At 49.3% G+C, this 18,196-nt stretch overlaps 1 protein-coding gene across 1 annotated transcript; it reads left to right on the top strand.

The window, feature by feature from the left end:
* The first annotated feature begins 6 nt into the window (after window positions 1–6).
* Window positions 7–16,611, top strand: TGFB3 (transforming growth factor beta 3). The gene is made up of 7 exons (XM_035327651.1): window positions 7–658; window positions 6,145–6,308; window positions 7,687–7,816; window positions 9,335–9,442; window positions 10,252–10,423; window positions 10,908–11,061; window positions 13,317–16,611. Exons 1-7 carry the CDS (start codon window positions 175–177, stop codon window positions 13,473–13,475), a joined length of 1,371 nt encoding a protein of 456 aa, XP_035183542.1. The 5' UTR covers window positions 7–174; the 3' UTR covers window positions 13,476–16,611.
* Window positions 16,612–18,196: the final 1,585 nt, after the last annotated feature.

The raw sequence follows: 18,196 nt of genomic DNA, 5'->3' as shown, positions 1-18,196 counted from the left end.
GCTGACACGTGCGGCGGCGCGGCGCGGCGGGGCGCTCCCGGCTCCGCGGGGCGCGGGGCGGCGCATGGGGAAGGAGCCCGGCGCGGCGAGGCACGGCGCCCGCCGCTGCTTCTCCCCGCGGAGCGCTGCCAGCTCTTCCTGGAAGTCGTGAGCGGCGCGCGGCGCGGTGAGTTCATGCACCTCCTCGCCAAGGCTCAGCCCGCGGGATCTGGGGAGGCTGCCGCCGGAGCACCGCCCGGTCCCCCGCGCCCGCTCGCCGTTGCCCGGGGGGCTCTCCCGGGGGCCTCCGCCGCCGCCCCCTCGCACATGAAGATGTACGTGCAAAGGGCTCTGGTGCTGCTCTCGCTGCTGAGCTTCGCCACCGTGAGCCTCGCGCTGTCCTCCTGCACCACCTTGGACCTCGACCACATCAAGAAGAAGCGGGTGGAAGCCATTCGGGGGCAGATCCTGAGCAAGCTGCGGCTCACGAGCCCCCCGGAGACCGTGGGGCCGGCTCATGTGCCCTACCAGATCCTAGCTCTCTACAACAGCACCCGGGAGCTGCTGGAGGAGATGGAGGAGGAAAAGGAGGAGAGCTGCTCGCAGGACAACACCGAGTCCGAATACTATGCCAAAGAGATCCATAAATTTGACATGATCCAAGGCCTCCCCGAGCACAGTAAGTGCTGGGCTCCCGTGCGTGCCGGCCCGGCGCGGGGTGCCGCACCCGGGGGCAGCCTGCCCGCCGCACCGGGAGCCGAGGAGCGGCGGCCGACGGGGATCGGGGGGCTCGGGGCCGGGGTCCCGGCGAGGCTGGGGCGCGCCCCCGCCCGGCTGCGCGCTGGGGTGCGGGGCTGAAAGGGGCTGGGGGGGTGCGGGGCTCGGCTCCCCGCAGGTGGAGGAGGCTGGGCGGGGAGGGCCGGCGCGGCAGGCAGAGGCGTCCTCGGCAGGAGAGCTGCAAGGGAAGGCCGGGAGGGGAGGGCGAGGTGGGAAGGCGGCAGGAAAGGCAGAGGGGGCTTGGGGTGAGTGCGGTGCATGGGCTGAGGGAAAAGAGCCCGGTCCCTGGTGCCGGGCAGGTGGCTGGGCTCGTCCCTGCCGCAGATCCAGGCAACCTGTTCGGTCAGCCGGCACCTGCGCTAGCTCCAAAGAGGGTGGCGAGGTACTCGCTGGGAAGGCTCCTGCATGGAGGACGCTGGAGGATGTTACACTGACAGCAGCGAGGGATCGGAGAGCGAGCAGAAGATAGCAGGGATGCTGAGCAGGTGCAAAGCAGACAGTTATGTACAGGGGACCCCCTAGGGAACACAGGCACTGAGGAAATGTGACAGATGTTGAGCAGGTGCAGAGCAGATGATGAGCAGGCCCAGATGCAGACACTAAGCAGATTCAGGTGCAGAAGCTGAGCAGATGCAGATGCAAAGACAGAGTGAGCAGACATGAACACTGAGTAGGCTGCAGATGCTGAGCAGATGTAGGCACAAGCAATGCTTTTGGTCTGTGCTTTGGATTCCTTCGGGATGGAAGATGTTGGTGGGCATGCAGTCATACCCCCATCCAGGGTGTCCTCTTGTGATGTAGCACAGTGTTGGGGACACTACTTGAACGCCTGCAGTTCTGGGGAGGAGCTGTGACTCGGCGCAGGCAGCCTCAGAATGCAGTTACTCTGCCAGGTTTATGTTAATCTTGACATATGATGAGCTGGAGTAAGAGCTACAATGTGGTAATGCAACAAATTTCACTTAATCTCTAGCAGACGGCACTCCATATGGTTATATGATTAGCTCTTAGTTCAGGAGGCACCAAGACTCGAGGAACAGAAAGTGCACAGAGTACTAGCAGCTTACCCAGATTTCAACATTTTTTACCTACTAAAGTGAAATTTCAAAAACACGTGGGGAAACCAAGTGTCTGTGCAAAATAATACAGCCATACTATGAACTGGTGTGTTTTGGGAAAGCATAACAGTGGGAAATGAAGCTGGAGGAGTGGATTTGGATAAAGTGGAGGGGTGAGGTGAAGGAAGATGTGCACGAGAAGGAGTAGTGAGGCAGTGGGGAGGGTCTGTGTGTGTGGTGTGAGTGCATGGTGAGAGGAGAGCTTGGGGCAGTAGAAGTGGGTGCTGCAGGTGGGCACGGACATTGCCATAAGGAAAGTCCCACAGGCTTAGCCACTGTCCACCACGTGCAGAGTAACATGTCCATGCCTATGGAAGTGAACGAACCTGCCCCACATCCCTCTAAGACACCACAGCAAGACCAAGTTGTGCTGAGATTAAATTCCTGGGAGTAGGCAGCAGAAAGAGAAAGGGGGAACTTTGGAGCTGGGTCCCAGCAGGAGAGAAGAGCTGCAGATGGGCCATTGTGTCGAGACACTCTCCTTTTCAGACCTGGGGAGTTTCATCTTGTACACCACGGCTGAATTTGGCCCCATGTCTTCAGAAGTGGCTGATGTTCAACTTTCCCATGACTCTGTCACGGTGCCAGGTGGTGATCTCAGAGTACATTCGGAGCCAAAGCCTGTCTCCTCCGGGGGGGAAGGGGAACACGGCTCCATTGAGGGAACTGTGAAGATGATACAGACAAGGCTGAAATGTGTGCGCGCACACACAGTGTTCTAGCTCCAAAGTATTAGTCGAGCAGTTTGTTGGCCCAGATAAGTCATCATTCTCCAAGACTTAAGGCCCAACAGTGAGGAAAGTTGAGGAGCAAAAATAGCAGCAGGGAGAGCCTGATCCTTCTAGGAAGGAAGGATTTTCAGGAGCAGGACCCTATCCCCACTCTGAGCTGTCTGGTGGTTCAGGGAATGGTCTTCCTGCTGCTGCGCCTCTCAGGGATGTTGTCTGAATTATAAGGAATATTGTTTTGAGAGAATAGCTCCCTCTTGATCAGCCATTCACTTCAAGGATCTCCTAAAACCCATGGAGGTTCAGACCCCCTTGAGCACTGATTGCTGGTTAGATTCAAGCTCAGAAAGCATCTGCAACGGTCTTGCAAAGAGCTTTGCTTTCCTTCCCAAGGAAAACCATGCCATTTTCCAAGCATGAGAGAGAAGGCAATTAAAACAATGAGTCTTTGGGCCAAGCACCTCTTCCCTCTAAACCTTCCACCTGCAGAGTTCCAGAAGGATCATTTTTTTTTTTCTCCCAAGTTCTGCAGCTTCGACATTAAGCACCTTGAAGTACAAGTGCTATGATATGGAGTGAAGCAGCACCTGCCTGCAGCCGGCCTGCCCTTCCTTGACATCAAACTGGAACCATGCAGCGATCAGCTGCCTCAAGGCTGGCCAGAAACAGTAGCTGTGTGGGATTGGTGGCACATGGAGAACCTGCACCTTGCTGAGAGCAGTTGTAGGAAGAGGGGATTTCCCAAGGAACATGCTCCCTGCATCCCAGCCTGCACTCCAGGAGGCTGCTGGTCTCATCGCTTGTTCCATCAACAGCTCTGAGGCTGGCCCAGTAATAGGAGGGCCCGATGGTGAGGATGCATCCTGTCATGTCAGACACAGACTGGCATGGGTACACAGGTGTCACGGATTCCCTGCCTGTAGGCTTTGTTGCAGCCACTGACTTGTGGACTTGCAGAAATATTGTCTCTAGGCTTTGTTGCTTGCTGATATCTGGACAAGTCGAGATTCCAGCATGGTTAATGCACCAAATTCCCTGAAAACATCACCTAACTGCACTTCCATGTTACCTCTTAAAATAAAAACTTTTCCCCAAAGCAGACAGCTTTCTGGGAATGAGACCTGTGTTCTGGACTTCTGATTGTGAGAAGCAGGCTCCAACCTTGCAGTGCTGAGAATGAAACAGAATGCAGCTCCATTGCCCCATCGCAGAGGGCTGGTTCCCAGGGTATGAAGGCAACAGGAAGCTTCTCCTTAGGAAAGGGAAGATAGCTATTAACATTTCCACTAGGAAGGTCTCCAAAGACACCTCTGCCTTAATGGTGAGGGAAGTAGGTAGGTGGCAGCATGGAGATAGCAGGGAAGTGTACGAGCTGGCCATCTGTTACCAGCACAGCTGCCTCACCTCTTACCCAAAACATTTTAAGGAGTTGATGAACAAAAAGTCTTTTTCTCTCATCTGCACTGTGCTGTAGGACCAGATTTGCAGTCTCCAAGCAGATTATCAGATAAAAGTGCCAATGTTGTAAAAAGATAGCCTGACCACTGGTCTGACCTAGAAAGGCATTTTGATGGTTGCTGGGACACCCCTCCTGGACAGGCAGTCGTCTCTGCAATGGAAGGGCAGGATGTCAGCAGCACTATTAATAGGGCTAGGATTACACAACAGCTTAAGGGGGTATTAAAACGCAGTATCCACCTAGGTCTATGACACAGAACAGTTATGAGTGTTAGGCTTCAGCTACGAAGATGCCTTGGGGCATTAATGAGATCAGGGCTTGCTGATCTGTGCTTTTCTGTGGCACAAAACCTAGAAGTGGTCACAGTGGTGGAGTCCCCACAGTGGGTGTCCTCTTGTGGCTCGGTGCACTCTGTGCTGCAGAGCTGTTGGGCTGAGCATACCAGCTTGCAGCTGCAATGGGGTCTGGTCTCCTGGGGCTACCAAATCCTCATTTCTTTAATAGCAGACAGAGATGTTCCTGTACAGAAATGCTGCTCCATTCAACAGTAGAAATGGCAAAAACAAACAAACAAAAAAATCAAATCTCAATGGGAGCATCTGGTCATTAGCTTATTGAGTTGAATTTTTGTAGCCTAAGAACACATCTCTGTAAACTGTCAGGCTCTTGCTTGCCAAATCTGGGTGTAGCATGAGAGGAAGATGTTCATCTTCATGGAGATGACTCCAGAAGTGCATCAGCGTTGCTCAAAGAAGAATTTGGCACAGGAAGTGAACTTCTGCTCTCAGGCACTGTTCCACGCTAGTCCATCTTCAGAACCTGTTTCCCTTGGGAGACAGTGGTGCTATGAAGAGAGGGGCCATCTCCAGGAATATAATTTCAAGGTTACCAGGACTTCCAGCCTATTTGTCATAGAGTGGAACTGTGGCTGGGAACAGGTGATAGTTTTTCTTTTATTTTTTTTTTTTAATATAAAACGAGAAAGGAAAAGGAAAAAAATACAAATATCAGCTGACATGAGAGCCTCGTGTTGCCTTGGACAACAGCCAGAGGTCATATGAGAAGCTTTGTAGAACTGCAAACAGATCTGCATGTGGGTGTAGAGCAGGAGTTGCTGTGCCTTATCTGCAGGAAACCTTAAAGCCTTTATGATGCTAGAGCCTTGAAGGCTAACAGGTCAACAGGAGAGGAGCAACAAGAATCACAGCCTTCTCCATGGGACCAAAATGGTCCCAATGAAGATAAGCCTTTTTTTTTTTTTTTTTTTTTTTTGAGAACTCTTTTGGACTTTGTGTTTTTTACCCACTGTCTTTTTGGGCATCTGCGAAGTGGATTTTTCTGCTCAGCAGGCACACATCCAGGCAGAGACTTGCTGTGCTATTTCCTGCCCATGTGTCTGATCTCCGCAGGCCTCTCAGCACTATTATTCTGTCCTTGAAGAACTCTGTATCTGGTACTACCCATGAATTCCTCCTCCAGGTCAGGGGTGAGAACTGACCTTAAAACCCAGTTCTTTTGGTACACACTGAACAGCCACTGCTCCCAAGAAGTCTTCCACACCTCATGCTTTGTGGACACTTGTCTGGCTTTCATTTTAGGAGACGATGTCAAGGTTTGTAACAGGATCACCTTCAATGTACCTTCATTTCTCCAGCATGAACACAGGGTCAGAGTGACACCACCATGACGACTGACAATGGGTCCTACTAGCTGCAAATGAGGTTGCCCCATTGTTTGGCTGGTGTTGCCATTTTGAATGCAGGAGACTTAGGAGTATTAGCAATGTGCAATGAGCAGCGTTAGAAGAGAGAATTACAAATACTGTTGTTGATCTCCACTGATTCTCTGGTTTGCAGCATTGAAATAATGGTGGCAGTAGTGGGAAGATCTTGCAAAATACTCCAAATGTAGAGCAAATTTGAGTGAATTCATCCTGTTATCTTTAGCCAGGTAACCATACTTTAAAGGTGGTGAGATGTTTGAGTGGCAGGCCTCAGCTGAAAAGCTATTTCTCAGTCTGTTTACTTGAGTTCCCTCACCTCTGGCCTGAGGTTCTCAGTCTTTCCCTTTTTCTTTCTCCTAGATGAGTTGGGTATTTGCCCCAAAGGTGTCACCTCCAACGTGTTCCGCTTTAATGTGTCCTCGGCAGAGAAGAACAGCACCAACCTGTTCCGGGCCGAGTTCCGTGTGCTGCGTGTGCCCAACCCCAGCTCCAAACGCAGCGAGCAGCGCATTGAGCTCTTCCAGGTGGGTATCCTCCTCACCTTCCCCGGTGCCTGAGGCTCCGTAATCACTGCCTCAATTGATGTGTACAAGGCCACAGAAGAGAGAGAGAAGAAATCTCATGCTTTGCCACAGGCTTCTTCCAGCACACACAGTGGTACAGCCACCTTTCCTCCCTGTTACAGTGCAGTGCTGTCCTTTTTCACACTCACGTTGCCCAGCTGCTCTGAGCATCCCAGTGTGGTGCCCACTGCAGCTCTCTGCTGCACTGAGAAGGGGGTTGGAAGAGGCACCCCTCACCAGTGGATGATCCCTGACCCTCCTGTCACATCTGCATGCGTAGGTCCCTTGGCAGTGTTGTTCCTCTGACTACCGCAGCACAATGCAGTTGGTGCTAATCCAACGGGTGGAGCTCTATGACTTGTCACAGGCTTACCAGAAAAGAAATGCTCGCTTTCAATGTTCCTTTCACCAGCAGTTGGGGGCACAATTCCTGGCACCCTTAACAGAGATGCTTATCTGGTGTTTGGTTTGAACTCTTGGGTTCCCCTGGCATGACAAGGCCTGGTTCAGGTTTGGAAGTGGTCTCAGGCCAGGCCGAACCACCCAGCTAATGGCACAGCTTAGCATCCAGGCGACACATTCCCACAGGCTGCCGTCTGACCGCTTTGTAGGAGGAGTGCAGCTAAAATTGCCCTTTGGCTGTTAGCTCTTCAGGTCTTCCTGGAACTGAGCTTCAAAAGTCAGAGCAAATCTCCGCCAGATGAGACAGCAGACAAGGAGGCAAGCCCCAGGCTTCTCCATGGTTTCAGTGTCCTGTGGAATGAACCCAGGGTGCTGCAGCAAGGTGCACCTTGCACAGACTGTGGTTGCATGTCTGGAAATGGCAGGGAATATCAGAGCAGGGGGGAGGTTCTCCAAACCTTATCAGCCCTGGTGTGTTTTGATAGAAATTGAAGAGTGGAGGACACATGAAAACACCACTTTGTAGCACTCAACAGGCTTGCTGGGCAAGGGACCCATGGCAAGATGCTGTTACCCATGGCTGGTTCTACTTTGAAATCCAGACCCACATCCCACACATTAATACAGAAATAAAACCACCCATTACACCTGTTGCTGTATGCTTCTGCCTCTAGATATGTATCCCAAAACAAGGATGGGCTGGGAGAGGTGAGTTGCTTAGGACACAGAAATAGATGCTGTGTAGATCTCTGGAGTTCAGGTTGGTTGTGAAGCGTGTCCCTCTCACATGTGCCAGGGTATTCCTGCTGTATCATGTGCTGGGCCCCACCTTCTGTATTTGTTTGTAGCAAGCTGTGGGAAAAAAACAAAGCCACAAGGCTGTTCCTTCCTCATGCATGGCATTGGCTGATTCTCTCTACCACTCCTTCTAACGCAGATCCTTCGGCCGGATGAGCACATAGCAAAGCAGCGCTACCTCAGTGGCAGGAATGTGCAGACACGGGGCTCCCCTGAGTGGCTGTCCTTCGATGTCACCGAGACTGTGCGCGAGTGGCTCCTGCACAGAGGTAGGGGGTCTTACCTCAACTGGGCATCAAGACGTTCATAGAAATGTGGATCAGTGTTGGCAGGAGCATATATTTGCTCCTGGTTTTGCAGGAGCACTGCTCAAATAGCTCACAGCTGCTTTGAGCTTGAGAACAAACCTTCCCCCAGAGAGCCACCTCAGTGTGTGACATTTGCTAGCCTCCTCGCTCTGGCCTGGAGTCCCCGCTGTGTAGCTCTGTGGGCTGAGTCAGAATAAGGTTCCATCCTGTGGAGGAAGAAATTGTTTTTGCTGAGAGATGCTGGAAATTCTTTTGTTTCTTTGATTCTAAGCCCAGGGGGACCTCTCTGCTGGTCTAATCTATCATCTGCAATTCATAGAAAATGAGGATTGCTCTGGTTTAACTTTCTTGTGAGCTAGAGCACATCTCGTAGGAAAAACAGCATGGATCCTGATTTCTTTAGCTGTTTACAGCTTGGCAGGTATAAAGGTGAGGAAATACCAGAGGCTGACACACCTAGACTGAACATACCTCTGCCACCACTGGGCAGCCCTACAGATAGTTACAGGGCAGCTCCCAGCAAGAACACTGACCCCATTCACAGCTGGAGCATAGGCACCGTGACTCACAGCTGGATTGGCCTCACAGATAGAAGCTAGGTGCCACTGAAAACTGGAATGCAGGCACTGGCAAGCAGCCGCTCCCTGGAAGGATAAGCTATGAGCTTGTAGGCTCCTCCTTTTTGAAGTGCTCCCAGTCATGTCCCGATGGCTGGAGTTCAGCGCTGGAACTGGAGCAAGCTCTGGGCAGGCACGCTGGCTGACAGACATCACGGAGTATGCTGTGCTTAGGAAAAAAGGTGCTAGGCACCTTGTCAATGCCCCAGGGAGTCAGATGTTTCAATTCATGACACAACACAGAAAAAAAGAGCTTTCATAAGAGTCTTATGTTCCCTGGGTCAGGCCCACACAGCATGACTGGTCCAGGAAGTTATTATGAAAATAGACTTGCCTCTGGAAAGTCTGTGTGAATGAGACTGCTAGCGGCTCGACAAAACAGGAGGCTGCAGCTGCTGAGAAAAATGCTTCCAGTGAAATTACTTGTCCATATCCAACTCGCTTAGTTTCAGATCTCTCCTTCAGACACTAACCAGAAGCCAGATAGCAGACAGGTATTGAGGACAGCAAAACTAATTCAACACAGACACCACAGGCCAACTCTTCAAAATACTGATTTTCCAGTGGAACTCTTCAAAGCTCACAAATGTTTTTGGGTGATGAATAGACTAAAAAATGTAACCAGAAGCACCAAGTCATCAGGAGCATGGCTTTTGGCACAAGTGAGGCCACAAGATTCTGCTTCCCATTCTCCTTCCCAATTCAGGTCCTATGCCCCAGCTCTGATAGCATCCCTCACTGTGAGATGGACCCACAGCCTAGGAGTTCAGCACAGTCCTTGTCCCCCGTGGAGCTTCCCTGTGACAGGAACTGCCCCAGCCTAGGAAAGCTATTTCTTACAGAGTCCTCTCTTTCTTTGCAGAGTCCAACCTTGGCCTGGAAATTAGCATACACTGCCCTTGCCATACTTTTCAGCCCAACGGGGACATCTTGGAGAATTTGCACGAGGTCTTGGAGATCAAATTCAAAGGTGATAAAGAGCTGGATTAGGGGAAGCCATTGGAGAAGGGAAAGCCTGGAGTGTCTAAAGAAAAAAACTGAGGTCTTTGCATAGTTGAGGATTTTACCTTGCATAACATTTGTCGTAAAGAATACACCTCTGGGTTTGCATGTTGATCATACAGGTATACCCATTTTGTACATAGGTTAGGAATGGGAGAAAGGAAGTGCCAGCTGGGTGGGTTTGCATGCATGTCTGCAGAAAGGAGTAATCTTGTATTTCAGTGTCTCTCTGGGAAGCTCAGCTTGATGCCTTCCCAGATTTCCACAGAGGCTCTGCTTTCCAGTTAGGGTGACTGGAACACAAGGAAGTCAGGCATCCTGTGTGAGGTGGCCCAGAGAGTCAGTGGCTTGGCTGGCCTAAGAAGTAGGAACCTCCTGGCTTGCAGCCCTGGGCTGCAGCCGCTGGCCCCCACAGGCTCCATTTCTGAGGCTGTTCTGCAGAGTGCCAATGATCTGACATCTTCTTTAAACCATTCATCTTCCTGCCTGTCCTGGGACTGAAGCCAGGAGCGAGTGGGATGGATTAATGGCCCCACCAGCAGTTTACAAATGGTAAAACAGGTGGCCCACAAGACTTTATTTCAGGCCTGCAACAGTTGGATTCACTGGGATTAAGGGGTCCCTGGGAGGGAAGAAGTCCAAGCATAAGTGGAAGTGGTGCCTGAGTCCCTTTTGTCTTGGTCCAAGGGCAGGCATGAAAGTGTTAAATGAAAAGCCTTGTTGTGTCGTCCGTTTCCACACTGACATCTTCTTTGTGGACCCCGTTTCTCTCTGAAGGCATTGACAATGAGGATGACTATGGCCGGGGGGACTTAGGGCGCCTGAAAAAGCAGAAAGATTTGCATAATCCCCACCTTATCTTGATGATGTTGCCCCCACACCGCCTGGAGAGCCCAACGCTGGGGGGCCAGAGGAAGAAACGGGCCCTGGATACCAACTACTGTTTTCGGTAAGTGAGAATCCTGCTATTGTGACCAGGTCCCAGGCCTGAGACTGGCAAGCATGGTGACACTTCACATCTATGGGAAAGGCAGCGTCCTCACTGGGGGTGCTGGGTGACCGTGGTGCCGCAGGGGCCATGTGAGGAGCGCTGCTCAGCTGACTGCTCCTCGTGGCCTCCAAGAAGGCACACTGGCCAGCTCAGCAGTCACTGTGAGCTTCTGGCTGAGTTACAGCAGCCCCTTGCCAGCTCCTGGTGTGGGACAGCAGGGAGGTGCTACCCCCAGGGCCAGTGGCAGAGCTGCCTGTCAATGTGCATGGGCAGTGCTAGGTGGCTGACCTGCCTGCCTCTGCCACTCCTCTGTTCCCAGAGCAGGCCAGCACTGTGTCCCACTGGGTTCTGCTGATACTAGCCCTTCTCTTCAGGAAGCTGCATCATGCAAGCACATATAAGGTCCTTCTCTAGATTCACTGTGTGCAATGCTGTGTTTCAGGAACCTGGAGGAGAACTGCTGCGTGCGTCCTCTTTACATCGATTTCCGGCAGGACCTGGGCTGGAAGTGGGTCCACGAGCCTAAAGGCTACTTTGCTAACTTTTGTTCAGGCCCTTGTCCATACCTGCGCAGTGCAGACACCACTCACAGCACGGTACATCCAGTGTCTTTTCCTTGGGGCTCTGTCTCCCCCTTCCTTCCTCAGTCTCATCACATCTGGTCTTTTCAAAGCAGCAGAAGCAGTTCAGATTAATACTTGTAAGAAACTCCAAGGAAACTGCAGGAAAGAGTCTAGGAGGTTCAGCGTGGGGGGGATGTTCTTTGTATGGACTCAATATGGAGTCCCTGCTTCCACCCAAACATTGAGGAGGAGTATGCTGAGTATGCTTGGATGAGATGGGTAACAGCAGGACTCACAGGTTTAGGGTACTTACTTGGTAATGGCCAGAGTGTTAACTGAATCCTTCAAATCAAATGTCAACTCTGGCCATTATGTTCTACCTATTTTTTTCCTGCATTTTTCAATGGATAGAGGATTTTTGTACACTCTGGCAGGTTGTCATGCAAAAACTGTTGAGCCATGGCACACACCTGCTGTCTACTGCTACAGGGACAGCTGTAGTCCAGAAGTAATGGGGAGTCCATGTCCAGAAGTGAACATGGCTATGCAGCAAGGTTCCCCTTTCTGCACTGGCATACTTTCCAGCTGTATAAATTCCACCTGACATATGGGAGGGAGGAACCCACTAGGCAGTGAAATTCACAAATATAACGAGCAGAAAGTAGATATTTTTAAATAACTTTCACATAACCTCTGCTAATGAAAGAAGCACAAAGAGGAGCAGACAAACTAATCAGCCAGTCCATTGCTAAAGCAAGAAAAGCCAGAGGAGAATCCTGTGCTTAGAAGAGAAAAGGCAGCAAATCAGAGAATGCAACAGCTCACTTGAAACTTAGCTTCAGGTTTCACTAAAAAAGTCACTGGAAAAATGCTGACTTGGCAGAAGAATAATTAACTGGGTAAAGATGATATTGCAGGAAAGATGCTAGCATATTCTTGCCAGCTTAAGAGTCTGCAAAGCAGCAAGGCTCGATAAGGCTAAAGGACTGGTATGAGTGGGAGCAGTTGATCTAAGGGAATGAAGGAGCAGACAGATGCTGGGCAAGGCAAGTGAATGAACAGCTTAGAAAGGGTAATATGCACGCAGTGTGGTACATATACCATCTAGTTGTCCTGAGAAATTCTCTAATAGATACTGGGATGAACGAGCATGGGAGAAAGGAGAATTTAGTATGGTCCCTAATGTTCTCATCTTGATCAAGAAAGGAAATGCTCAAGCAGTAAGTTCAGCTGAGTGATCTGAGCAATCTTCAGAACAATACAGCAGCTGACAGCTTGCCAGCACCACCTAGGAAAAACATGGCAAAAAGCAGATTTCACACCAATTTGTTTAAGTTACTCTGCTGAGTACAGCAGTCCCAGAGGATGTGGTACCCATGTGGTACAGCCAGGGCCTTAACTCAGTATTCCAGAGAGATTCTACCAGCATAACTGGAATTACGTGGATCTGGATGATAGAACAGGATGCCTCCTTAGAGCCTCTGATCCCCCAAGACTGTTGTTAACAGACAAGGTGCTGGACCTTGTCATATAACCCAGAGAAATGATAATGAGACCAGAGTAGCACAGGTGAGATCATGTTTTGGCCCCATGATTCAGCAAGTTGCTTATCACTGAAAAGTGGCCACCTCTGGGAAGAAACATGGCAACTCTTCTGTGGAGGCTGCATGGCCAGAGTGTACAGTCATCTGTGGGACAGGGCCAGCTGGGAGAAGAAATCCAGTAGGGTCCCACAGGACACTGTCCTGGCTCCAGCATTATAGTGTAATGACTTCGAGGAGGGAATGCAGAGCGAGAGCATGAGACAGTTCAAAGCTGGGAGGGAACTGTGGATATTCAAGATGACGGGCATCCATCCAGTGCTATCTAGAGATGTTAGCTGAAATAAGCAGCACCGATTTTCTTTCTTCTGATTTCTGTAATGGAACCAAAGACAAGGTGGCCCCGGGCTGGTTATACCCAGCCTTGTTATAAACAAAAAATGTGACACTATACCCCATAGCAAATTAGAAATTAAAGGAGTGAATTACTCCTTGCACTCCTTCAACCCTTAAGCATTGGCCAGGGGCTACACTGAAGTTAAAAAGAAAAATGTCTTTGGGTCAGGCCTGGGTAGGTGATACTCTTTAGGAGTAGGCCATGGTCAGGACATGATGAGAGTATGACTCACATCAGGGAAAAGCCCTCTGAGGAGCATAGTCCAAATACGTAGAGACCAAATACCTTCCTGTCTGCAGCCACTTTAAATGGATTCCTGGCTTTGTCACCATATTTACGTGTTTCCACAGGTGCTGGGCTTATACAACACGCTGAACCCTGAGGCGTCTGCTTCACCCTGCTGTGTCCCCCAGGACCTGGAGCCACTCACCATCTTGTACTACGTCGGGAGGACCCCCAAAGTGGAGCAGCTCTCCAACATGGTGGTGAAATCCTGCAAGTGCAGCTGAAAGGCACCCTGGCCCGCCCAAAGCCAAGAGAGAAACTGTCAGCACCCACTCTCCTGCTCCCAGGCTAACACAAAAGGAACCGGGGGTCAGAGACTTCGCATACAGAGGGCCAAGCACCGAACCCTGGGGCTTAGGGTCTGGCAGCCCTTGGGAATCTCTTCTGGAACATTTCTTGGTCTTGTTGGCAATGTCGCCTTCCCTCTGGAAGCTACTTTGGTGTCACGAAGTCTACACTCTCCAAAATGGCTGGACAGTTGGTGCAGAAGAGAAGGACAGAGTGGAGGAACTGCTGTGTATTTGAATGCTGGGGTAGTTAACTGGGAAGGCAAGGAATGAGAAAGAGCAGTTGAAAGGGGGAGTGGAAATGGGGCAGCATTTCCTTTTCTAGCTGCAGCTATCTTGGGACCTCAGCCCTCCCCACTGGCCTGAAGAATTATTTTCTCCTGCAGGGAGAAAATCTTGGAATTTTCTTCAGAGAAAGAAAATGCACCAAGAAGGGAAGCTGCTGGGAGAAGAGATGCTCAGAGATATACACAGACTTTTGTTCCTTGGAGCTGTGATCCAGGAGGTGTGCAATTGTCACTGTGTTTCTGCCAAACCTGTAAGATCAGATAGCAGATCCTGGCTATTGGTTTCTGAATGCAAACTGCAGGGCTCCCAGTCAGCCTGCTGAGGGTGGGCAAATACAAGCAAAGAGGGTGCTGAGTCCGTTTTTAGAAGGACTGATGCCTCCATTCAGCTCTTTTCACTTCCTGGAAGTTTCTGAATGATGGTTTCTGGGTCAGGGCAAGAGAGGTATCCGTGGGTACCTGAATTTCGGGCCCATTCGCTCATGAGCTGATACATCCTGAGGACCTTTTGTCTGTTGTGGTTTGTGAGGTGCTTTGGGGAGTTCTGCACCTGTTCTGCACAATGATCTCAATGTGGCCCAGGCCTCACCTGCCAAGACTTAAAAAATATTAATCTCAAAAACATTGTAAAAAATAAATATTTGGGGGGAAATTGTCTTTTTTTTTTTTTTTTCCCCCCCCCCCCCCCACAAGAAAGTTGCTTCTTGAAGGGCTAGATGGTTTGTTGTTTTAAAGCGCTACTGCTGTGGCATACTCAATCACTTTGAAATCTTTCCCCTTTCCATTGTCTTTTCAAGGAAAGGGGCACAATTTAGGTTAGCCAGCGAGCCCTAGAATGGAAATTCTTTCATACCTTCAAACAGTGCCTGGTGTGCATCTGCTCTGCCCTTCCCTTGTCCCTCAGACATACACATCACCTCTAGCATCTGATTTTGATAGACTCATATAAAGCTCCCCGTAAATGTAGAACTTCTAACAGTACTGTTTAAGTAATCAGCAGTTGTCACAGCTGACAAATGCCCTGTGTTTAGGGGAATATGTATGGGCTGCCAGTACAGACTTGCACACAAAGGTAAATACCCCCCTCAGATTTACCATAAACATTGGATATATTCATAAAAAGTTTACAGAAGTGGCCTAGGCAAGTAATGAATATACTCTTTTTAAAAAGTATGTTATTTTCAGCCACAGATATTCCCAAAAGTACAAATCTCGAGTACTTGCATGTCATGTAAGATTCAGAGGTTGCCTCTCTGACTCCCTCAACCACAACTACTTAAAGCCATGTACTAAAGACCACAGAGGTTCCTTCCTGTCCCCTCCCAGTTCCTGGTCCCCAGCAGCTGAGTGTCAAGTGACACCTAGCTGCTTAATAGCTTGTGGCCAGGGCTCTCCGTGGGCAGCTCAGAGTGCAGCCCTTCCAGCCAACCCTCTGTGTTTGTGGCTTCTTCCATACACCTCACTGTGATGCTGCCGTAGCATGTAATCTCAAACATCTTAATAAAACCCTAAACAAGTCCTCCATCACCAGCTGGCTAGAGATTAGGAAGGGTGGGTCAGAGGAGGGAGCCTGCCAACCTGGGTGACATTTTGGCTGGGGCACACGTGCTCTGATAGAGGCACTCCCCAGCACTCAGCTGTATCCCTTTCATCTTTCTGGGGCTCCTTGACCTGTCGTTGGTGTTATGACGAAATGTACAGCTCTGATCAGTCCTGCAGCACTAATTTATTACTGTATGGCTCTCCATACCTATGCTTCCCCCTTGCCTGCCAAAGGAGGGAGCATATAAATGCATTGCAACTACACTACCATGCTGACAGTCCAGAAATTTAGTGGCTGCACTGGGAGGGGGGAAGAAATCCAGATGCCAATTGGCGCAGGAATTCTCTCTAATCTCCTTTTAGCAGCATTCCCTGGGGAGGTTTTGGTTTACAAGCTGCAGTCTGTTCTTTGGTCATTGTTCCTCGTGAGCCCTGGGTTGGCTCTGCTGCCCATCCAATTGAAGGGCTTTCTCACTAGTAAGGGAAAAAAAAAAACACAGGGAGGGGGAGCTGCAAAGAGCTGAGCAAGAACATGAGCTTCACAATCATACGTGGCACTTGGAGCGTGCCAGAACCACCCACAGATTAACCCTGGCAAGCCCCTTGAGGTGGGTCTGTCTCACTAGCCCTTGTTCATCACTGCTCCTTGGGGCAGGGAGGGGTGGCAGAGGGAAGGGGCCACGTCTAACAGCTGCTTGGAAAGGAGAAAAAATGTAAAGGGGGGATCAGGGGAGAAGCATCTTGGGGTGTCCAGTCAGTAAAGACACAGGTAACCTCCTGGGTACAGTAATCCTCAAAGTCAAATGCTCCCTTCAGTTACTCCTGTCTCCAGACTTCAGTTTTCCCAGCTGCATTTAAGAATTAGATTTGTGAGTCAGGATCTGAATTTTCTTACAGTCAAAATAACTTCCCTAAGGCAGTTTTAGCTATAATTCAGCAACAAACTCTACTAGCTATATGGGGTTAATAACAGACTGAACACACTCCTGGGCCCAGGCTTACCAAAACATTTCAGGACACTTGTGTGGGAAGGACAAGAGGCAGAGAGCAGTTCCCTATATGCTGTGTTACTAGGCGGCAAACTGAGGAAGACAATGGGAAAGAAAAGTGGGCTCTTGGCTGTCAACAATAAATACAGCTCCCAACAGTTCCCTTTTGTTGCTCCCAGGAACAAACAAAAGCTGATGAAAACAATCCCAGCACACTTTCCCTCTCTTTAACAAAGATCAATGGTTAGAAAGAGTGAAAAACACAATTCTGCACTGCCATAGGGAAGATCCTACACAGCCGATCAAATGGCCATCTCTGTAGCCCCTGCTTCTCTGTGGCATCCTCTGACAGCAGGCCAGAGGCCTAGATCTGAGCTTTAACACCTTTTTTTTCAGGCTACAGTGTGATGTAGAGCTCTGCAAGGAACACTGCTTCAGTAAACACAGGCACATGCTCTAATATTTCAGCAAATAATACGCTTTTTGCAGACTAAATGGGTCTTTATTTCCTGGTCTTTGTGATGGATGGTGTCTAGCTATTCTCACTGCCCTTACAAAAAAGCAGCAGCACATTCCTGTTACTGCTGTGTGAACCGGGATATGGCACTTTGTTCTTCACCCTTCCATATCCAACAGGCATCAGTATGCACAGTAAACCAGACAAACCATGTCCAAAAGCAATGAAAGATATAAAAGATAAACATACCTGTCTGCTCCTCTGTTAACATCGTGGCTCTGTTCTGCTCTGTCCTATAGTGTCTTACAGCTCCTTCTGTTGTGATGATCAAATCTCCATTCTCTCAGTTTGCAGATTCCTTACCTGTGACTAGGGTGTCCTCATCAGGGCAGAAATAAAGGAGGCTTCCTGGCTCAGATCACTTTTGTCAATGAAATCACTACAGCCATCCCACGGCAGAATAGGATGCATTGCCAACTGTCTTATGATGCAGATTTCTTCAGCATCATCAAGGGTCTGGAGCAGGACAGGTTCAGTACCACAGGGAGAGCAGGATGCAGCTCCAGGGCCAGGTCCGTTGAACAGAAACACTGCAAGTGTTTCTAGTAGCTTGCAAATCATCAACTCTATAGTACTGGGTTGTCTTCTCTTAAAAAGTGGCTGGAAGGCAATTAAATGTATCAAGAAAACAGTTTTCATTGCACATGGAACCAACAGGATGGTATCTACACAGGTGCAAAACTATACTGATATGCAAGTGTGAAGGAAAATAGATGGCTGTTTGGGCTGCCTATAACCTACATTAACTGTAGTTTAGAAAAATAGCAAAGACTTGAATAAAGTGCAAGGAGGAAAACATGCCTTATAATTAAAAATAATAACTATTAACTTTTTTTTTCTTCTTTTTTTACAATAAAAATCACTAGAATATATTGGTCAAAAGCTGTATAAAATTAATAACTAGCGTGTGCACTACAGTATTTAGTAAAATAACCTGTATTCTCAGGTCCTTGATTTACAAATATTTTCTTTCATCTTTTATTTCATTTAAGCTCTGGTTCATTCTTGACACAGCTCCACAACTGACAGACACAAACAAGTAAGTTCAGTGTCCTTTGTCTTCTTAAGAAGAGAGGCTTCAGATGCCCTGTACAAATGTAAGATCCTTTATCATGCAGCAAGTCAAAACAGAAGAGGCAGCTTTACTCACTGGGAAACAGACTGTCACTGAAATGACTTTAGATACATCAGCGAGAAATACAGCAAATGAAAATTGCTAATTAATGGTTGCCATTCTCACACTTCTCTACATAACAGTATTGAACTTGAAACACCACTTATGCCCATAATTTCAGAACTAACATTATACAGTACTTTGGATGT

The sequence above is a fragment of the Oxyura jamaicensis genome, chromosome 5, assembly GCF_011077185.1.
Source record: "Oxyura jamaicensis isolate SHBP4307 breed ruddy duck chromosome 5, BPBGC_Ojam_1.0, whole genome shotgun sequence".
Taxonomy (NCBI): Eukaryota; Metazoa; Chordata; class Aves; order Anseriformes; family Anatidae; genus Oxyura; species Oxyura jamaicensis.
The sequence above is the reverse complement of the archived record's forward strand: the minus strand, read 5'-3'. Positions and strand labels throughout refer to the sequence as shown.